The following is a 24,469-nucleotide window of genomic DNA, read 5'->3' as shown; positions in this document are numbered from 1 at the left end:
AGCGCTCTCCGTTATGGATCACTGCCATCTTACCTGTCTGCGTGAGTTCGAGTCTCGGATTTGGCTAATGTGGGTATGTGAGAAAGCTTGCCAGTAGCTTCTTGTGGGTCGGTGGTTCTTTCCGGGGTTTTCTTGGGTTCTTCCTCCACCATTAATACTGGCCACCATGCATAGCCTATTGTGTGCTGAAAAATGGCGTTAAACCCTACAACAACAACAACAACAGAAAAAAATGAGCAATGGGATGGACATCAACATCATACTCATTTTATAATTACATATGTAATAATTGTGAATAAACAGCTTTTCTTCTATTGAAGTTGATCACTTCTTTACATAAAATACCTTTATTTTTAAGTTAGTCAATTTTTGAAAGCTCATTAAAAACATTACTCAAAGAGATTTCAATACACTTCATGTGAGTTTGAGCAAAACATTAAATAATGCTCTATGTATGTGAATATATTCTAGTGATATTGCTGTTTTTGAAACAAAACTAGAATCTCTTTGGTTAAAATGATGGACATTTATTCCAGGAAGAAGAAAAAATATTGTAACTTAAGTCATTTTTGATTTTGTATTTTTTCTGTTTATAAATCGTTCATTAGAAGCAATAATGCAATTTCTGCTCATCGTTGAGCAAACCTCTGAGTGCTGACTTGGGAATCTTTGGATCACTACAAATTTTGGATCTCACCTCTTTATAATGAACCCTCTATCAATGGGACTAAGCTTTTCATTCACATTGTATGTTTTCATTTGGTTACCTTGCTATCCTTAATTACATTTTTCATTGGTTTGGATAAACCACTGAGTAACACTATATCCTTTAATAATGTTACTTACGTAAAAGATATTTAAAACTGTCTTCAGTTGTCTTTTGAAATGAATTTACCTGACACATGACCATAACCACTAGATCTTGTGCATTTTCGTACCTTTAATTTTTTTTCTTCATTTAACCCCGCAGTGGAACCATATTAATTCAGACACCTTTGTTCCCAGTGAATATGTCCAGATTAATGATTTTTTTGCAGATAATTGAATCATAAACATTGTTGTTTTACATTGTCATCATATCGCATAAATGTACATGTATTTGCTAGCTGTAGATGTATTTGACAGCTGTACATGTATATTCAGCAGTTGTTGAAATAAATTGATGAATATGTCTATTGACTTGTGTTTATTTCATTTTATTATAACATGCACTTGTACATAAATGTAAGTTTAAACAATTACATGTACATACTGGCAAATCTTTTTTATGCTGGTCTGTAATTCTACTCATCTTCACTTGCTTGATCATGTCGTCACCATTATTCATATAATGTAAAAAGTACAACAAATATAAACTGATATCTTGCATTTAAATACATTATTGTAAACTAATAAAATTAAATCATATATTTATGTCGTATTTTAAAACTGTTACAGCTGTTGATGAACCAATAATTGATGTTACTTTTTACTCTGAAATGAAGACCGATACAAAACTTAAATCAGTCAGCTTTATTTGTGCAGCCATCAACAAATTTTAATTCTTACTTATAATTGGTAAACAACACAGAGACCTAATGACACAATTTATATATTATGTCACAAATGTGGAATAATTTGATCCCATTGTGTTTATTTTACACCCCAGTTGGTGAGTAAGAAAAACAGAGATTGTACAATTGCTGGTTACAATAAGGTCACTTTTCTTTAAGTTTTTCCACACCTGTGTTTACATGATAAATTTATAACTTTAATATACCACTAAAAGTTGACCAATCAGTGATTGATAAGTTGATACACCTCCAAATTTGCTTAGGCAAATCTGTGTTATCAAATTAATTGTATTTTCATATAGGATTCTTGAATTTTTCTTGTTTTGGACAGATTATTGAGGCATGTTTTATCATAATTTTACACTTTGGTCCCTGATTTTCAATTCTGGACTCAAAACATGGATTTCTGGATTAATGAAGCAAAATAACATTTAGGAATTCTGTTCCCATTGAAATATGTCTTGATAGCATGGTTTCTTGATAAAAGGAGTCCAGATTAATGAGGTATATGTGTGTGTGTTTGTGTGTGTGTATTTATATATATATATATATATATATATAAAGTGTAAGTGATGCCTATGCACCATCAAATAAGGCTGCTTTTAATAAATATCAATCAACCTTGAAACACTTCTCCAAAGCCACTGAATATAATTTGATAAATCCTGACCTTTCATGTTTGTAGAAATGATGCTGATCCACCTTCAGATATGGCTGTGGTTACCAAAAATAGCAGAAATCTTTAAATGATGTTTTCTCCAAAACCACTATAGAATTTGATAATTTGTGAGATAAAATATTTAGGCATAGAGGATTTTCATATTTATACAAATCATGCTGTTATAAAATTTATAAAGAAAAAAAAAACTTTACCAGCTTCTCCAAAACCAATGAATATACAAACTTGATAAAAAGCTTCCTGGCATGAAGACATTTCATATCTGTAAAAATGTTGATGAGTCATAATTAAATATGGCTGCCATTATTAAAGTTAGAGAAAGCTTTAAATGGCTTCTCAAAACCCACTTCATAGAATTTAACTAATCTTGATAGAAAGCATGCTGGCATTAAGACCATTCAGATTTGTACAAATATTGCAAGTATGTCCATCATTATTCAAAATAGAAAAACATTTAAACAACTTATTTTCAAGAACTGCTAAATGACTAAACTGACCACATTTGACAGAAAGTATCCTGGTATAGAGGTATTCAGATTTGTACAAATGATGCCAATGATGCCAATCCACAATTAGAAGTAGAAAAACAATTACACAATTTTATCTCCAAAACCTGCAAAACAGATTCTGATCAGTATTGACACAAAGCATCTTGGTGTAGGGGATCTTTCATTATTGGACAAATTACACTGATGTGCCATCAAATCGATGAAGATTTAAAAACTAGACAAATCAAACAATTATTTTTATAATATATGAAATCAGCAGCATTGGCAAAAAATTTAACATATTGTCCTTACCCAGATTTCTGCTAACTGTTCTTGCATTAAGCTGTTTGGTAGATGTAACAAGGTGAATGGTCTTGGCCAACTTTGGCCTCTTGTTACTTTGTACATATGTCTTTACTAATGTCTGTACATATATCTTCTGGACTTGACATTAACTGTTGTCCTATTGCCATAGGCAATAGAATTTCCAGTTCAGACAAGTACAGTTTATATCACACTTGTCCAATTTGGCATGTGGTTTTGGAAACCATGCTATCCATTCATTTATTCAATTTTAAATAATTCATATGTCAAATGTAAGCTACTATTAATAATGATATAGACTTTAGCAAACCAATTCATTGCTGGTATCTCATCAGATTCCATGTATGACAAAAAATTAAAATTTCTTCAGACTAGTTGTTGTTGTTGGGTTTAACGCCATTTTTCAGCACACGATAAGCTATATATGGCGGCCAGTATTAATAGTGGAGGAAGAACCTGGGAAAACCCTGGAAAGAACCACTGACCCATGAGAAGCTAATGGCAAGCTTTCTCACATACCCACACTGGCCAAACCCGAGACTCTGACCCACGTAGACAGAGGTGAGATGGCAGTGATCCATAATGGAGAGAGCTTTAGACCACTTGGCCACTCAGGGCATCCTTCAGACAAGTCGTTTTTAATATTAATCTTTGACTCAGATCTTCTCCAGTAGTATTTTTTGAAATAGGTTTAAATTAAATATAAAGCTTATAAACATAAATAAAATTTTTATGAGAAAAATTAGTCTAATTGACTTATGATGGAACTATTAGAAGAACATATAACATTAAAATTTGGCTTATTTCATTATGTGATACATATGTTTTATCTGTCTTTTTCAGATTCCAACAGGGTGCTGATTTGCTATAGGATACCTTTGTAAATGTTTCTTTCATGAAATATTCATCATGCTTAGGACTCGTGGGCTTTCATCGTCCTTCTGAATTTGATGTCAAGGCTGCATGGTACAGATATCAAACTTTTGAATGTTTCACTATAATTTAAAATGAAAAGATTTTGCAATAAATAAATGAAGTCATTATACTTAATTGAAAATGGAAGGTGGGTGGATGGTGTGTGTGTAAGTATGTGTATGTGTGTTCAAGGAGCATTTAATTGTCTACCATTGACAGCATGTATCAATGTTAGTTTTGTAAATTAATTTATACTAAGTATTTGTCAGATTTGCTAAGATAGTGTACATTAAGTTAACTTTTTTCATCAAGATCAGGTGTGTCAATATTGTGGTTTCATTTTTGGGTTTTTACTGGCCTTGTCATAGACTGGTCATGGGTGAGAGAGCCATCCTATGCCAGCCATATATAATATCAAATAAAAGATGCTATATATCATGATTCTAAGAAGTAAACGGGATATTTACTTGAAATTTAGTTCAAGACCCAACCTTGTGTTTACAAGTTAGTGAATTTTTCCAATAGAAATGATTAATTTTCCAGAACATTCTGTTGCATCATCAGTCAGGTGACAGTTTATATACAAAGGAAATTTGGTAAATAATTATTCATTCTTGTTTTATTTCAGACTTTTGGAATCTATGCTCAGAATTTATAGTTGTGTTAAGATATAATTTGAGAGGAATTATTTATTTAAATTATTCATTGTAACTACAAAGTGCTTATTGACATTTTGTTGTAAAACACTACTTTGGGATTATTTAGAAGTTATTCAAAGACATTCTAGATAAAATCATTGCGGTTCAGAACAATCAAGATTATTAAAATTCATGCTGAACACTCCATAACTTTGGTTGAACATTTAGGATTATTTGGGATTTAACTTGCACTACTGTGTCTTTTGAATTTTCACTTTGTATTCTACGAAACTAAATTATTTGTTGAGTTTACTAAAATTGTTGGTTTCACTTCTTTTCTGTTACATTGTTTAAGACCATAGATTCATAACAATAGATATGTGATAGACATAAAATATAAAAAAAGGAATAAAAAGACAGAGAGGCTGTATATCAAAAATGTATTTCCATACTGAAAACAAAAACTTGGTAATAAAGATTAGAATCTTGAACAAATTATATATATATAAACTACATTATTCATTCAAGTTATCTCACTAAAAACTTTTTAAAGCAATAAATATGTAAGTTTTATAAATCAAACATACTGAAATATATAATTATGGTTGATTTATTTTACACCTGAATGTATTGCTTTGCAAACCTCTGTTGCCTGACTCTGTCATCTTGTTTTTGGATAATACTATGTCATTTACCAATATTATGTCCTTAAAAATGTATATGTTTTGTAAATTAGAGAAGTAATGACTATTTATCCTTTTCCATCCAGTTCAGCTTTAACACCATCCATTTTTTCCTGTCTGATTTCTAAATTTTCTTGGTAAAATACATACAAAGTGGATTTACCTTGCTACAGTTGTTTTAGTGTAGGGTGTTTCTTAGTTAGCTTGGTGACATGCTGGCTTGAAATTAAATTTAAATATAAAATATTTTTGATGAGATATTTTTCATATTTTTCAATCATATTTTTAATGTTAAATCATTACTACATCAAAATTATTATGTACCTATTTCTTACATCAGCTGTTCCCATCTTCAGGTCCATAATATTTCATATAAGAGTAATAGAAAATAGTCCACCCCTTATTTCCAAAAGTCTTAGTAAATAATTGATCATTGACAATTAGAATATAAGTTTGATTTGTGCTAAATAGATCTCTTGTAACATACTATTCTAATACATGTTTAAAATATTTTTAAAGAGATTACCGTAGTCCAAATCTTTTTAAAGATAATTACTAAATTTCCAACAAGATTTACCTGTATGAATAGTTTTCGTTATTAAATGTTTCATTTACAGCTGAGTGATCTGCTGAAGAACCCACAACTTCAAATGCTTCTATATCAAAAAGTAAGGTTTCACACCAGAAAAAAAACCTACCTAGTGTTAGGACCCTATGGTCTTAAACTAAGTTCCAACTGAATTCAAGTGATATTCCAAATATGTTCTAATATTTAATGTGTTGATGCAACTGTAGTGTTGATCATGATAATGTGCCGATGACCTGGAGTGTGATGATGTACTAAATCTTTTGATGTACCACAGTAATATAGTCCAAAAATGTACTTGTCTGAATTCACTATAATTCCAAATTGATGTTTCTCTCCAAGAATATTATTGATGAACACTTTGTATTTAAAGTGAATAATACTTGAAATAAATAATTCCCCCCAAACGATAATCTGAATGCTACAATAAGACTGATTCTTCTTGAAGATGCTAAGGCAAGAATGAGTAATTTCTCAAGTAAACAACATTATATAAAAAGCTAAGACACAAAAATAGAACCAGGGTGAAGGTCAGAAGTTCATTTTTTAGAACATTCAGAGTTGTCAACAAGATAAGGTTTGTTGCTAAAACTGTAATAAAGAACATGGCAAACATCAAGTACACCAGGTATACACTCTATTTAATCCCATTCTAAACATAAATGTAATACAGCTTCTCTTGCATTGGATTGTTAAGCCACATTTAATTGTGATTGTCCATTTCAGTATCCAGTCATGCATTAAGTCTCCTGATATAATTAGTTTCATTACCAATGCTATTAATGTCCTTTTTATAATAAATCCTAAAACAAAATTAAAATTTTGCCTCACTTGTGTCAGCAGGTAGTGAGATGTAAAATACACAGTGGATTTACTATGTTGCAGTTGTTTAGTTCAGTGATATTAAAGTTAAATACAGAATGTTATTGGTGAGATATTTTTCATACTTTTACATCATATTTTTTTGCACAGGAAAACATATATCTTTATATTTCTAAGATGTGAAACAAAGAAGATTTCCCTGTCATGCCTTGCATTGCTTGAGTACCTACTTAACACTGGCTTCCAAAACGTTGGCACTGTGTAATCTAGAGCAATAAATGGAAACTGGATTTATAAATTACCTTATAGGCAAGGACACTATTTTTTGACAAAGATAATTGATTCACCATGGAGTTATGTCCTCTTTACAGTTGTATCAACCAATTCCAAATTAAATGTGTTTTTTATGCTCATTTTTAACCTGATGATAATTTAAAATAAGTCTATGTCTTCTGCATGAAGAGCAGCTAAATGGAATGGACTGGTCCCCTCACATTGTTTCATCTAGCTGTAAAACCTGGGATGGTAAGCACCATCACTGTTTTATATGTATACAAAATAAAAGATAAAGGTAAAAGAATGTAAAATGCATAAAATATTGAGTCTAATTTTGTTTATATAAACCACATTCTTCCCATAAAGTCCAAGAGTTTCTCTGGTTCGACAGTATTATAAAGTTTCCTAATTGACTTCATACAGAAAAACAAGTGATTTCTCAAGTGGAAGTCAATACAGTCAAAAAAATATATTCTGGTATCAATGGACACTGGCAGGGTATGCATTCTGGACAAGTTTCACACATCAAGGAATATACATGTATCATTTATATGTGTCCTATATGCAGTGGGCACTAAACCACCTTATCTCTGGTTTGTTCTATATGAGGAAAGTCAATCTTTAATGTTGGGCTTGATGTTAAAAATCCACTTTGTAATTTCTGCAATAAAATTAGAGGATTTATATCATAACCAACTCATGATGGTCCATGGGATTATGCAACTGGAGCTTCTTCATCCTTTCCAAATCCATTTTAGCAGCATTGGACCTTGAGGCATGAAATTGTATGCACCTTAAAATATTGGACTTTGAGGCATGAAATTGTATGCACATTATCATGGTCATGAGTAGCACAAAAACTATTGGACTTTGAGGCATGATATTGTATGCACCTTAAAATATTGGACTTTGAGGCATGATATTGTATGCACCGTAAAACATTGGACTTTGAGGCATGATATTGTATGCACTTTAAAATATTGGACTTTGAGTCATGATATTGTTTGCACCGTAAAACATTGTACTTTGAGGCATGATATTGTATGCACCTTAAAATATTGGACTTTGAGGCATGAAATCGTATGCACCTTAAAATATTGGACTTTGAGGCATGATATTGTATGCACTTCGTGAGTAGATATGATTAGCTTTTAGTGCCATTTCAGTTGCTCAAGGTTTTGCACATTTGTTAATATTTTGAACTTGGACTTTTTTGAGAAGCACTTTAGCATAATTAGGTAAAAACCAGTTCTGGTAAATAAATAAAACATTTTATATATTTGTTTTTATTTATATATAGATGTTTTGATTAGATTTTTAGTTCATGACATCAAATTTCTCTATTTTATTGTGCATTATTTAGCTTGAACTTTCTCAACTTCAAGTTTTTGACTAAAATTTCTAGCACTGTTTAGACTACTTACAGAAAAAAATAAAACTGATAGGCATATTTGTATTTATAGGTAATTATAATTTCAGGAAACTACAACAGTGTTTCTTATGTTATTAAGAAAACATTGTGAGAAAATGTTAGGAAAAAATCATGGAAGGTAGACAATGAAATGATAAACATATGCATTAATAGATGCTCTGGTTATATTTTCATGCAGTTTTTGTTGCTTTTCATTAATTTTGGATTTTTTTGGACCCATTTTTGGTCTATAGGACTGCTGTGAAGGGTGTGCATGGGCATACATGTTTTACAAGCACAAATCTATTTTATAATTACTCTGTAATTTAGCTAAACTAAAAACTTCACTTTATTTCCTCTTTTGCATTTACTTCCACACTCAGTTAATAATTGTTCTCAGTTTCTACAGCATCCAGTATATTAGCCTTGACAAACTAACATGTTGAAAAATCCACCAAAGTTTTTAAGTAGATCACCCTATAGTATACATAGCTACTAAAGATACTTACGGCACTGTTCACATTGTTGCACATGTCACAGGTGGCATGTTAAAAGATCACTATGCAATGCCAGAGCTGGTCTGTGCATTTTGAGTTGGACATATAAGTAAGTAAATAAATTATCCTTGGTTATACTCAGACATTAGTTGCATTATTCTTACCCATTGTAACTCACAACAAAGTTCACAGGCAGAAGAGGATTCTATATTGGCCAGTTTGTGAATTACTTGTGTACTGTAATTCAGAAATATTCATTATGGGGAACTTTTTAAATTTTATTTTGCATAAAAAAGCAGCCATGAAATTTAAATCCATCACACAATATAATGTTGTTACCTGGATGTTATGGATAGATTTTGTGAGCCATTGAAATGTTTTCCCCTAAAATATTTCTGATTTTACAGCATTCAGTTACATCACTAAAGAACTCATGGCAGGGGGTACATGTAATTCCATTGATTTTAAGTCTATCCCCCTGTGGCATAGCTTAAAGCTGTGGCAGCTATACAGACATGAGTGAAAAATGGATAATATACTTTGTACGTATTTGTAAGTTTGACTTTTCAGAAAGTAGCAGTGGAAGCCAAAAATTGATTATTTTGTGATAATATTCTAACATTTTAATATATCAAAACTTGTGTAAGTAATTTGATTTACAGGCATTGACCACTCAGGAGACCAACAGAAAGTGGTTTTTAAAGACAGGTAAAACACATGTACCTAATGCAAACTGCACAGACCCAGATCAGCTTTGGCATAATGTGTAATTTTATCAGACTTAAATGTTTGACCAAGCTCCCATCCACCCCCACCGTTTTTTTAAAAAAAGTGTAGAATTATTTTATATCACAGGTTTTTTATGATCATATATCATTCTCTGCTCCATCCCACCCAACTCCCATTAAAAAATAATAATGGACTTCTCATTGGGCAAATACTTTTAACACTCGGCATTGTATTGTTTTATGCATGATCGGGGATATTTTGCAGATTACATGGTCAGGGATATTTTGCAGATTACATGATCAGGGATATTTTGCAGATTACATGATCAGGGATATTTTGCAGATTACGTGATCAGGGATATTTTGCAGATTACATGATCAGGGATATTTTGCAGATTACATGATCAGGGATATTTTGCAGATTACATGAGCAGGGATATTTTGCAGATTACATGATCAGGGATATTTTGCAGATTACTTGATCAGGGATATTTTGCAGATTATATGATCAGTGATATTTTGCAGATTACGTGATTTTGGATATTTTGCAGATTACATGATCAGGGATATTTTGTTTCATTACACTGTCAGAGACATTTTGCTTGATTGCTTGATCTGTAATATTTTGTTTGGATGCATGACTGTTATTTTGTATGTGTTTTCAGGAATATTTTGTCTTAATGTACGATCAACGGACAACTAGTCTGAATGCATGATCAGGGATATTTTGTCTGATCATGTGATCAGGGATATATTTTGTCTGAATGCATGATCGGGGATATTTTGTATGAATGCATGATTTAGCCTGCGTGATCATATATTTAGAATCTGGATAAACCAGAATTGACTGCATTTTAAAAATTATGACACATTGAGAAGCTTTTATGTCTCCCTCTAGGTGACAAATATGATAAATAAAACTACTGTATTATTCTTTATCACCAGCACATCTTGAAAATACTGTTATCCCTACAACTCCCAGATGGATGGGTATCTCAAATGAGGTTTTCACCAGCAAATTTCTTATGAATCCTAGCTGATCTAGACTGAAAATTGTATTGGTCATACATCAAATATGACTTCTACAATGGCTGTCTTGAAAATCTTACTGACACTAGAGTGGATAGTATCGTTTATGTGGTCTTTTCACAAAGACTCATGATGATATCTTACTGACACTAGAGTGGATAGTATTGTTTATGTGGTCTTTTCACCAAGACTTTTAATGATATCTTACTGACACTAGAGTGGATAGTATTGTTTATGTGGTCTTTTCACCAAGACTTTTAATGATATCTGCTTGGTCCTCAATGAAAATGGTGCCAATCTTACATCCACTATATCTGCCACAGCAGCTAATTTGAAAATCTTGTTATTGCTGAAGAATTTCAGAGATGGTTTCAACACTGAGTAGTTCAAAGTGAATAAATAGTCTTATGTATTCCTGGAAATTCATTTTGCCCATTAGGGAACGTCAGTCCCATTAATGGACTTGATGAATTTAAAATATAAAATTTCTGGTTCAGTATAACATAAACAAAATATAATTTGTGTACTAGCTTCATTTGACATGTTATTTTTGCCATTGTTTTTAAGGTGGAAAAACAGTAATTTGAGTTGAAAAAGTTATTAGTCATGGTTTTTATACTATGTTGATATGGAAAGGAATCAGTTGCCAGGGAGATATAATGGTGTAAACCAGTACAGTTCACTTACCATCCCAATTATGACTGCAGTAATTGAATATTAACCAGTGGCAAAGTGCTTGTACATGTAGTAACAGACCTTTATTGGCCCCCATAACAATAATTTCCATGGCCTATACTAGTTGAGTTAGAATTTTACAACAACCTCAAGAACTATTCAAATTAAATTCATTTGTACTGGAAGATAGACTTCAATTTATTTGCATCAAGTGAAAACATTAAGATATTTTTTTCTTCTTGTGGCAGTAAATTTAGCAGCAATACTGGGTCATATTGACACCAATTAATAATGAAATTATGTTTAAGCTAATTCATGCAATGCAATGTTCCATACATATATGTCTATCTTCTAACACAGACCCTGATATGACTTCATATAATGCACTAGAAGATCAGGGCCTATATTGTTTGTTCTACTGGTTACTCTTGACAAACTGCATGCACAAAGATACGTTGGTGCATGATGTGACGGCAGACCTGGGTCTGTGCAGTTTGAAGTTGGAGTAAGTATAGACAGTATAATGTGGATAATAGCCCCATTGTGGATTTTGTATAAAAAAAAATTTAAAATTATAAAATAATGAAAATAGATTTTAACAAAAGTATGACATAAGATCTTCGCAATATATTGTTGTTCATTCTAATAAGTTGCAAATATATGTATAATTTTGTTATCTTCATATACAAACCTGACATTGTTAACTTATTTTTAAGTAGCAGTAAGTTATAATTAACCATATTTTATTTTGTAAAAGAAGGGAGTATTTTATGACATGTATTCTGTATTGAGTAATAAATTCTATTCCACACTTTATTCATGATTTGATGTTTTAAATTTTTAGTTGCCTTATGCTTTTGACATATTTCTGGAAGGGGTATATAGTGAAATCTATTTTAGTCCATCACGCCACATCACGTCATGTCCGTGCTGGATTTTATTTTTGCTCAGTAAATTTTGAAGGTCCAGATGGGTTACATCCATATTTGGTTGAGGTTTTAAGTTATACTGATTGAGGTAAATTTCAAGTTCCACCTGTTTTCAACAGTAATTTCGCTTGGCTTCAAAATTTATTCTTCACCTGTATTATGAGGGTATGGTGGAATTCTTGTCATTTATGCACATTTCTTATCCAGATATGATGTTTTTTTCTTCTTCCAGATTGCTCACTGTCTGGTTATAGAAAAACTATAAATAGATATGTAAGTGTTGTATGTATGAGTGTGTGTGTTGTTTGTTGTTGTGGGTTTAATGCCATTTTTCAGCACATGATAGGTTATGCATGGTAGACGGTATCATTGGTGGTGGAAGAATCGGATAAAATTCTGTAAAACCCACAGAAAGCTACTGGCAAGCTTTCTCACATGCCAACATTAACCGATCCCGAGACTCAAACCTACGTGGACAGAGGTGAGCTGACAGTTATCGTCAAAGGCAATAAACCACTCGGCCACATATATATATATATATATATATATATATATACACACACACACACACACACGATTCTCTTTGTTCATCCATATTTTGCAAAATCTGTACAACTGGTTGAAACTACCAAATTGCAGAGCGAACACACTCATTGTTCTTGTGACATATTTCCCAAACTTGGGCATTTTGTGAATGCGTTCACTTGCTGCAAAGGACATGTTTTTTTTTTTTTACTCGAGTCCATGTCAAAATGTGCTTTTAGTGTCACGGAATTGTGTATGAGTTATATCAATATGTATATGTTGTCAAAAATGTACTTGGGTTATGTTGCCGTGTACAGCGTCACCCAAGGGTGGTATATTTTTTCGGCTCTGGTTATTCGAAATACTGAGCGAAACTCAAATCATGCTGTACATGCAAATTGCCTGTAGTGAAAAACCTAAGTACCTAGCTGCGCATATCTGTCACAGCTAGTGTACATATAGAGCAAATTCTCTATAACCAAATTACATTACGACGAGTTTTGTCAGAAAGCTTACCCCTTTATGGGAGCAAATGTCCAGCGGTAGAGGTATGGAAATTTAAGTATTCTTTATTACTATTCGTTTTATATGACAGAATTGTTTCATACTTTAGATGTTTTAGAATTTATTCTAAATTCTACAGTGAGTCAATACCTAGGTTTTACAACGCCATATTAGAAATACTATAGTCTGGTTCGCGTTAGCTATTTGTTGTAACTGAAGAGGCAAATTGAAATTTAATTATACACTGCATGCATTGAACGATTAATGTAATGGGTAACGAATTCATGTGCGCGCATGCGCAACATTTATCAGTGCCTAAGTACTTAACCGTGTCATATGTACTACACGGTTTAGTTCTTATAATTTTAGCTGCCTTATACATGGTTTGGTGTGGAATCACAGAACTGTGTGGTTTCTTGTGACGTGTACGCTGTGTCTGGTGACATTGGCTCGGAAGAGTGTACTGGTGTTCTCAATGCGAGGGACCAAGGCTTCGCGACCATCGGGTCTGTGTTAAATGTGAGGGCTCTCGAGGGATCTTTCAACAGACAGAGGGGCGGACCATGCGTGGGCGCTTCTCTGACCATTGACTAGAGCGAGTGGAACGGAGTTACATCTTGTACATCAAATGGGCGCCACGATAGTTATATATATTGTGTTCCATGTTGTTATTTTCACTATGCTATCTGAGCAAATTTACATTTCAATGTCGTTATATGAACGATACATTCAAGTTCACATGCATTTCAATATCGTTATATGAACGATACATTCGAGACTGTTTATGTTGGGGAGTAGATCATATACTTTTATTTTGTTGATCCGTGATAGGACTTTATTTACGTTTGTTTGAAATTCCATTCGTTAAATTCATGTTTGAGTTTTTTCTGGTTGAGTTAATTGTTGTTGATAGTTCCATGTTAGGAACTTTATAATTTTCCTTATCTTTTTGTTTATTTCACTTTATCTTTGCATTTGTATGTGTGCAAAGTACATGTAACCTTAATTAACGTGATTAACTTCTTCGTTGTATAATATGACTTTTCTTTTTTGATAATAAGGCTTAATTGATGGTTCTGTAAATCTGTTGTTTTTTCTGGCTTATTTAACGTATATTCCGTGAGCAGACTCGTATCTTCTCTTAAAAATACTTTACTGAAATAAAAGATTGACCTGGAGTGATAAAAAAGTGAGCTACTGCAACCTTTTATAAACCTGATCTGCGAGATATCAAAAAGCCCCTAAAAATAAACGTTTTTGTTCCTATAGACAACATTGGCAAGACAACATTCTATTCTTGACTAGATTGACTGGAGATAGACTTGTACTGTAAGTCAATATATGCATTTCCTAGACTACCTTTCTCGACATCGTATAGGATTCCTACAGAAGCGATTGCATTTAAGGATTGTTCAGAAACAGTACATCACATGTCAAGCTAAGTGCTTCTTAAAACAGTTTTTATTTCTGTTCTTTTATTTGTATTGTCTTGCTTTGTACACAGTCTACTGATGTTTAATAGACAGGCTGTGATATATTTAAATTATGCCGTCTTTGACGCAAAGAAGTAGACATCAGGACTTTGAGAAAAAACGGGATGCAGTTCCTTGTACTGTTTAGCGTAGCAGGTCCCTTATCGTGTAAGTATTCAGATGGATAAAATACTAAACCACTTTCCATTTATGTCGGAATCATATGAAATTTTTTTTTTAAATATCATTTTTTCTTTTTTTTTCTTATTCGGCAATGAAATCTCTCTCTCTTTCTCTCACACAAACACACACAAGCACACACACACGCACACCCGCTCACGCGTAAAGTTGAAGCACATTATTTTGATAGGTATAATACAAAACCGGTCAGGTTCATCTGTCATATTGCCACACCATAATTATTGAAAACTACGCCATCAACAATCAAAATGTCAGCAAGCTACTGTAATCCATTAACCTTTGTTGTTGTGAGCATTTTATTGTTGGGTGGGGTTTAACGGCACATTTAACACACTATTGATCATAATATGCCAAAGAAATAGGATAAATGTGTCTTTCATAAGTTCACGGACACAGCGGACCCAGTCAAATAAATAGATTGCTAAAGTTATATTTATTATATCAAACGTTCCACTTTGATTATATAGAGGAATAATTCGAATAATATATATATATATATATATATATATATATATATATATATATATATATATATATATATATATAGCGGAACTTTTCATATCCACTAGACATCCTTAGTTTATTTGTGTGTAAATCACCTAATAGAAAGACTGTCAACCATAATCATACCTCTATGATAGAAACACCAGTAAGTTAATCTAATTGCCCGTGACTTAAAATTAAACAAAATAAACAAATATATATTATCCACTTACTATGGATGTGTTTATTTGAATAACTCTATATGGAACTGAATTAAAAATATAGTGACCCCAAACCAGGAATGTGTTTTTTAACTCCCTAAAATACTTAAAGAAACTAACCCGGAGAGGCCAATCATTTCCAGAAACAATCATCCGGCCGAATAATTTCTGAATTCGTTGATTATAACCATCGGTTTTTCGCGGAATAAGATTGTATTTCATATATCCATGATTATGCGGATATCTCAACAAAACACCGAAAACTAGCATTCCAGATAACACTCCTCGTCACTATGGATGTCGGTTCCTTACATAGCAACATCCCATACGTGGAAGTATCACAGCCTGCAGGGAAGCGTGTGATATTATTCCTGATCCTTCACATCCTACATACTGTGTGGTGAAGCTTCTGACACGTGTTCTTAAATTAAACAAGTCTGTGTTCAATAACCAACACTTTCTTCAAAATTAATGGAATTACAGTAGGAAATAAAATGACACCAGTAGTGAAAGGGGGCGACATGGCGTCATGGGAAATCCAGTCAAAAAGATGTCCCTGCACTATAGCGTCAAAATTGACCTTGGGCCACTATATCGTAATGGGAAAAATAACAGAAAACGTCGCATAATAATGAAGTATTATCACATTTAATATATGGATGTTATATGAAATTGACAATAAATAATTAATATTTATTACAAGAAACTGTTTATTTTCATCAGTTCCTATTTTGAAAAGTTATATTGTAAATAATAAAACGATATTGGCTACTCAGCTCTACTGTAGTTATACTTAGCACAAGCTGTAAGGAAGAGTAACATCTTTCTTTGGATTATTCATGTGTAATTAGAGATCTGTGTCACTATCGTATATAACTATTCTTTTCTTTGGAGGAGGTGAAACTGTGTGTGACATACTTGTGCTGTCCTTAATATTGATTGTAAAATTACCCCCGTGTAAAATAGACCCTCCAAAAACGGACTCTAGCGGATAACCATGTGCTAAACTTTCAAGTTCACGGATTCTTTGAACATTTATTTTTCTGTCCTGGAAATATGGCAAGTGCTACAGGGAAATTTGCTTATGGAATAATGTGCTGACCTATAAATAATTTCTTTCTGACTGGTAAGTGTGTTATTTGTTATTACATATTGTTGGTATATTAGCACAGTCATTTTCAGGTCAGCGTCATTAAATGTATCTAACAGTATATAATTTGTTTCACACGAAGCGTTTAAAACTAGTTAGGTAGCTTTAGCTTCATTCAATGACGCTGATTTAAAAATATACTGAGCTAGGCCTGCATATATAATAAAACTGGCCATGCTGTGTGGAACAAACAAGCATAATACCAAAACGCTCGACATCATATGCGTTGGTCTTTGTATCTCGAAATATTTTGTATGGTGTGTTCTCAAAGATGGATTTAACTTAAGTTACTATGTTTTTGTTATATATTTGTTGCTGTTGTTGTTGTTGTTTGATTTTAGTACAACTACGTCAGGCACAGCAGAAGACAACAAGGGTTTCTTTTTTTTAAAAAGTAGTTCTGAGCGAAAGGACACCTTGACAGACGACTGGTCTGAGATGACTAGACTGAGACAAGAAAAGTAAGGTTAGCAAAACAAGTAGATTTCTCTGTCGCATGGGTGAGAAATCAGGATATCATCACTATGACCTCTTCGTCTTTGTCTTTGTCTTTGGGTTCATGTGCCCATTCCAATTCTGCTTCCCACTCCATTTCCATATATTCTTCACCATTCACCATTCCAAGAGGGATAACATTCTTCCATAGCGTATAATAGTCTAGAATGACTTCTCTCAAACTGTCGATGTCACTGATATTATCAAATTCGGCATACATGATGACGTTCATCTTCTTGTTTGGGGGTAGAGCTTCTGCAAACTGAATTTCCATACGAATTTGGCCGGATTGTATAGGGTAGAAATGTCCCTCGTCACTGCCTTGGCCTGGAGTGAAATCAAAAGCCCACAATGCGTTGCCTTCAGCATAATCCTCGTACATAATACAGTGACTAGTGTTGGTCCCAAACTGTCCTTTGGCTTCGTACAGGGAGAAGTACGATCTCAAGTAATTTTTCTCGTAACCAAACTTAGGTTCGAAGGGTCTGGTACACAAGGTCTTGTCATCGCGACTGACTTCAATCTTCAACACTTTGTAATGTTTAAACTCGCAAGGGGTTTCCTTTTAGGCTCCGTTAAAGGCTGAATTCTTGACGATACCATTAATTAAACGCATGGGTAACTGTCCTTGGAACAGATTATCTTCGATCATGAATCGCTGTGCAGCGGGAATGGTGAAAGTTTTCACTTCCATCAGTCGTATCGGATACTTGGCGGTTGATCTGCTCAAAGTGTGACCCATGTCGTTTCCCACTTTTGGTAACACTTCCATATCCTGAAATTTTATTAGTAGGCGACAAACCACTTTATGGTACTCAAACGTAAACCTCTGTTTTGATTCTGTTCAGGGCTTTGCCAAACGCGTCCTCGAACCTGTCAGCAATCGTGTCCACCGAAAGTTGACCACTAAAATATTAGCCTGCCGCAGTTTTCTAAGTGTAAATGTTTTATAATGGATTGCTTGCTGGCTTTGCGGCACCTGAAAACCCGAATTTAGTCATCTCTTGTTGGCATTGTTCGTTCAGGATTTCGACGTGAAAAGTGTTTTGCTTTTCAGAGATGTATTGGATTTGTGTAGTGTGAATCATTTCCAACAAAGCAACTTCCCTATGGGCTTCGCGATCCAATTGGATAGCCTGAGGAAATTCGGCCGTGAAACAGCACAAGGTGTTGTTGGGAACACCTCTACTGAACTGTCATTGGGTAACGTCAAGTAAAATTGGTTGTTCATAATTCCATAGTTCTGCTGTCCGAAGGGTGGCTCGAAGTCATAGGAGTGTCTAAAGGATGATAGTTATATATATTTATGCAATTTTCCTCGGAAGGTTTGGAATCTATTTTCAAAGTCGCAGTATTCCGACAAATGAACAGTGAACAAATATTCGCCTTTCACAGGCTCATTTCGATGCTTTTATGATGAAATCCATAGGGGTTTGTTCAAGGTTGGATGACATCCCTATGGCGGTTTTCGCATGGTTTCACGTGGAGGATGACATCCACCTTGAAAACCAACAAAGTGAAAAGGCGTACGATAACGAGTGGCATCGCTTTGCATCCATCATGTTTGACACGCACAGCATAACTTTCCATGGTAGGTATGATAGTAGTAGTCATAGGAAAGTTCCCAAGATGTAGTACTGAGTCGCTGAGGTCACAGCGCACGGCACACCGGCAATCGCAAAGTACAGCATCGGACTCGAGTTTTCTCACGCTTGATAATTCCTGTTTACAAGTATTCATCTTTCTTGCTTGGCAATTGTAGTTACAATGAACTATAGGTCTTGGACGTTTTCCATTTTATTCTAGCCGTAATGAAATCTCGAGCTTGTAAATCTTTCCTTTTTATGTCTAGTTTTGGAAGTGTTCCATTTTTTCTTCCTAGACAATGGTCCTACCTTCTCTAATGTACCGCCATATATATGTATCGCAGTGTGATGGGTGGAAACGCTATAGAAAGGTAAAGATAGTGCGTAGACCATGTTCATGAATAGCTGAATCTTTATAGATACATCGATCAATTCGCAACTTCAGACCACACTTGAAACACTGTACTTCGTATCCCAATCCAGGTCTCAAGTAAACAAATCCTGTTCTACCTAAAACATTCGAAGTATTTAATCCTTCCCATTATCGAAACGTTTCTAGTCGACTAGCACACTTTCAATAGCTAGGCAAGAAGACAGGAAAATGGTATGGTTTGAACTTGATGTTCTCAGAAGGTCTCTCAATCGATTCTTGTTGTGTCTAAGTCATCCTCCCTGTTGGTGGCTATCCTCTTGGGACCATTTTTGTTATACCAGTGTGTCCGTACGGTACTGTAAAGGTATTGGGAAATCGCACTCGCTTCTGGTACACTATTTGATACATTTTGTTTCAATGTTCGACTGACGATATTGTGCGGTTCGTAGGTCGTCACTCTAAAATTTCGATCCTCTCCAGACAGTAATGCTGCTTTCAATACCTTACAGTTCACCACTTGACTGGTGCGACAGTTGAGAGTCGATCCTTTCACTTTATACTCGGAGTACACTTCTCCTTCGGGTCCCAGTATTCGTAGCCATAATGTTTGGAACCACCACAAGCAAAACTTAGAATCTTGTCGTTAGGGTGCTTGTCCGTCCAGGCTCCTAAATGTTTCCTTCTATGTCAGGGCGCCGATGACCCAGCTGATCGCTGTAGATGCAACTCTCCGTGTCAAAATACAGCACACGATCTCCTAGTTGGTTTAACGCTTCGTACAATCTTAAGCGGGCATGTGCTGTCACATAAGCCGCAATGACGACATTTCCAAATTCGTCAGCTTCTACAAGGTCCAGTTCTTCTTCGTAGTTGACTCGGATCATGTCCCCACAAAGGACATCCACGTGTTTCATGTATCTGGTTTTGTCGTGAATCATCTGTAAGTAGCGGAAAGGATCGGACAAATCCTCTGTCTTGGGTAACCACGGTCGTTGTGCCATTTTACCCCACAAGCAATTCAACATCACTTTAGCAAACGATCTCCTTCCTTCGGTTTTCTAGATGTGGTCTAAAGTGGTGCCATCCTGCTCCCAGTGTTTCTATTTGAATTTCTCTTGGTCTTTGGGAGTGTGACACCAAGAAGGATAGCCAGTGGCTTCTTGTTTCAGTTTCAAAAAAGCATCCACGTAGTCCTAGAAGATTCCTTTCTGACTTTGGTCACACTTGTGATATTTTTCTATCTTAGGGAAAGTAGTAAATTTCGTCGACTTCTAACAGCTTGTATCTCATGTCCAGAGCTTTAAACAATTCAACACCAACCCACGTTCCAGACAAGGAGCGTTCTTCATGGGTGTGCTGACAAGATGGGTCTTGGTTACACGTTTCGGCACAAGTACGGCACAATGGAAACACTAGTTTTCCTTGGCAATGGTGAGGTAAAACGGGATGATACAAGTTCATGGGAGACAAAACTTTACATTTAATCAATCCTTCATATTGACAAATGTTGTCCAGGTCGATGTGTTAGGTCAGCAATTGCAGATGCCCTGTGAGGAATTGATAATATTTGCACCGATAAGGATACAGGGAACAAAAGGCCAAGTATTTAATTTCTTCTCCTTCCTCCTCGTCGATGTAGTACAGCAAAACAGGTGTCATTCGTCCGTCCTCCGTACAAAGTGTCCCGTGGGTTCAGTGGGTCAGCCAGTATGTAACTTTTCACGATGCGTTTAAACTCGGGATCGGTTTTCAATCGCTGATAGTACTCGTGTTCCCTCATTTCCACCACTTGGTATCCTTACTGTTCTAATTTCAAGCGCTGTTGACAAGTGACCTGGTACAAGTCTTCCATGGTGCGTTGGAAAAACTCAAAGTTGGTGTCACGTTGAGGGTAGCAGATGGGACATCCGTGAAATATGCACCCGTTAAACTCGTGCACGATCTAAGGGTTTTCTAAATCCCAACCATCCACCGAATACGTTCCGATGGTCATTTCGCCTCCTCCGTTGCGGGCGTGATTGATCCATTTTTGTCTTCCTTGTCGAACAACTAATGTAACCAGCGTATGGCTTTGACCGGGTATTGACGTTTGACAAAATTCTTTGTTTGAGGGCTTATGACCGCCAGAGTGTTTCGGGCATGAATGGTTGGCGGTACACCAAGGATTACGCTTTGGCAATGGTAGAGGCTTCTTTCAAAGGATCGATCCCTCCGTGCTTCATGAACAGTTCTCAAAATTTTCCACAGCAACACCATAAAGTGTCCACGTTGGAACGACAATACTTTAACATTTCTTTCTGAAAGTCGAAGGGGTCCGAGGCGTGAGTCTGGTACCAAACGTAGAAAGCTTCTCGTTGTTCGGTACGCATGTTGTCGTATCGTTGTAATGAGCCTAGGGCAAATGAGGTAGAACGGCGTGTTGATTGGCTTCAATACTGAAAAAGTGCGGAAAATGGCCTTTGACCCTTTCTGTCATTCCAAACATTTTAGGCATTCGGCTCAAAGGCTTGGCCAAGTAACTCATTGAATCTTAAACTGCACTTGTCCCACTTACACGGAAATGATTTTGGCTCCGTTCAAAGTGACTTTAGGACGTTCGGTACTTTGTTCCGTATAATATCTGCGAAGAAACTGTCCATCGTATCCTGAGAAATTGTGAGTCATCACTGTGGCAGAGCGATGACAATCTCCGCAACATTCGAAGTCCTCTTGGCTCCACGTTTTATCATTAGGGTCCAAGATCCATTGGGTGAAATCAATTTGCGCGTTAGGTCCGCGAAAGGTTTTTCACGTCCTCAGGAATCCTGCTACAGTAAGGACGTTGACAAAAGATAGGCTCTTGGATGCATTTCTCGCGAGCTCTGTGAGCCACGCATAAATTAGGAATGTGAATACCGTTTTCTTGCATGCATTCGAAATCGAGACAGATGAAATTGTCTTTCTTCTTGTGATCGTCTTCTTCCTGATTGGGTAGGTATTTTGAATGAAGCATTCGTGTTCCAATTGCACGTTTTGGTGACAAATGTGACATCGTTTCTTTTCTGAACATACGTGTAACATGGCAGTATTTGTACGTATGTCTTGTCCACAAGTAATGCACAATCTTAGCAGTTGACAAGCACTTTTCTTCTCCGACAGATGTGCGCTGACAAGCAGGGCAATGCACTCGTTCTTGTCCTTCGTCAAGACAGGGTTCAGAGGCCAAAAGTCTCTTACATTTCGATCGAAAATGATTGTATTGCTCTCGATTGTTATAGACATAGTCATGTTTCTCACAGTAATAACTGTATCCCAGGAATCCGGTGATACTGGTAATGGTATCGAAAGTTTCATCGTGATGATAGACGTGAATGTATTTTCCATTTTTAAATTTTTTGCCTCGATACAACAGAGGTCCGCGCACTTCTTGAAGATGCACTTTCAATGTTTAGTGTGAAGCCAAGACGTCTTGTAATTCTTGCATTTTAGGAATGCCACAGGGCGTATCTTTGGATATTCCCGCTTGCTGTGACAGAAGTTCAGCTTCTCTTCGATGTTTGGCTCGGTCTGATTGTTGAATAGTTTTCCATGCTCTTCTCCATTCTGCCGTGTCGTTCTTGTCGGCATACGTTCGTCCCACCACGATGGCACGGGCTAAACACATCTGGTTATGAGTGTTGTTAATTTGAACGATGATACTCTTAATGCTACGAACGTCGTCCAACAATAACCTTTCCGCGTTCTCCGGTCCGTTTGGTAAGAAACACTTGGGTCATGAAAATTGTCGTTTTTCCGTCATTGATGTGAAACTTGTCGTTGGATTGTTGCACGTGTTGAATCTTGTCAATGACTTTGAAATGTCTCAATTCTACCGTGCTGCTAAACTCGATCCGAACGGGGGACTTCAAACTGTCGTGATGAAGGGAACGTCTCAAGCGATAGTCATCTTTCGCTTAACATTGTCGTAGCAGTGTGGTTAACAAAGAATCCGAATCCTCGGTGATGAACCCCTCTGCTTTCTCCAACGGTACGTCGGACTTGAAAGTTTTAAATTTCACATAGTACGTGGAGGCTGTGGATCTAAATTTTCTAGAGGAGCGCTTTTCAGACTCTCGAATGTGTTAGTACTTTTCAGGGTTTAGTAGTGGTGGTGGTGAACGTTTCTTTGGGGTAGACTCTCTGGGTCTGGATTCTGGCTCACTCATGTCATTTTCAATGTCGCTGGAATGAATTTGAGCCAATACATCAGCTACTGTGCGAGGCGATACGTCACGTTTCTATATCTGACTTCCTCTCCTTTTTCCACGAAATGATGCGATCGTTTCATCTTGACTGCAAACAGTCAAATGACTACATCATAAATGCTATTGGTCCCTATATAAATGTGAGACCAGTGTCTTTCCTATATAAAGGGTCAAGTGTTTTCCATAAAATTATTCATTTCACTCTCAAACCTACCAGAACGATGGAAGAGGCAACACAGAGCCAACTTCTGATAGAGGCTTACTAGGTGTCATACGAAAGTTTTCTTCAGAGAAGCCGACGGACTACTTCCAATACTTTCGAGACACAAGTCAAGATACTTGCTATATCTGTCAGAAGAATGGGCATTGGGCCACAGAATGCCCTGACCGTCAAGAAAGCAAGACAGGTGTCAGAAGAGACAAAAGTCAAAATACATGTTATCATTGTAAAGAGAAAGGACATTGGTCTTCAGACTTCCCCAAGAAACAGGAGCAAGAGGAACAGAGGGGTTCCGAAAAGGAAGAAGAGATACCCTCCCAAAAGGAATAGATCAAACACGTAAAGAAAGAAAAAAAGAGAAGAAAAGAAGACGAAGATAAAGCGAGGAAAAAGAGGAAAAACCTGTGAAAGTAAAGAAATTAAAAATAATTTTTAAAAACCAGAAAGAGTGAACAAAGACAAATAAGAAGTCTGGGAACTTTTTAAAGTGTTTTGTTTTGAATTGCATTCTAAAATTTGTAACAGAATATGTATAATGTAAGTGTCTCTTGGTCTTGATTTTTTAGAATAAGGACCAACACTCACGCATTCACACACGTTCATCATAAGGCAGAAAAGGGATTTTGAGTTTTAATTGATTTAGGCAAAAGGAATAATATCTCTTTTCGACAGAAGTGAGTAGCCCTGAAAAGGATCGTCGGGTGTTATTTTATATATATAAAAAAAAGCTCAGGAACGGGAAGCAATCAGCTTTAACTGCCTTAAGCCTTTGCCACAGCCAAG

At 35.5% G+C, this 24,469-nt stretch overlaps 1 protein-coding gene across 2 annotated transcripts in view; it reads left to right on the top strand.

The window, feature by feature from the left end:
- LOC149802513 (uncharacterized) overlaps positions 1-12,120 on the top strand; it is a 59,433-nt gene extending 47,313 nt beyond the window's left edge. Inside the window, exons 7-8 of one of the 2 annotated variants that reach the window (XR_016420041.1) lie at positions 3,888-7,778; positions 7,840-12,120. Coding sequence is in view for 1 of the 2 variants with exons in the window: in XM_089951756.1 (XP_089807882.1) it covers positions 3,888-3,928 (41 nt within the window). In the remaining variant the exon portion in view is untranslated. Of the gene's footprint in view, positions 1-3,887 lie in introns of both variants that reach the window. The other variant, XM_089951756.1, reaches the window with a different exon arrangement.
- Positions 12,121-24,469: the final 12,349 nt, after the last annotated feature.

The sequence above is a fragment of the Sinohyriopsis cumingii genome, chromosome 3 (genome assembly GCF_028554795.1).
Source record: "Sinohyriopsis cumingii isolate HCF-2022 chromosome 3, ASM2855479v2, whole genome shotgun sequence".
Lineage (NCBI taxonomy): Eukaryota > Metazoa > Mollusca > Bivalvia > Unionida > Unionidae > Sinohyriopsis > Sinohyriopsis cumingii.
This window is presented reverse-complemented; position numbering and strand designations above follow the sequence as displayed.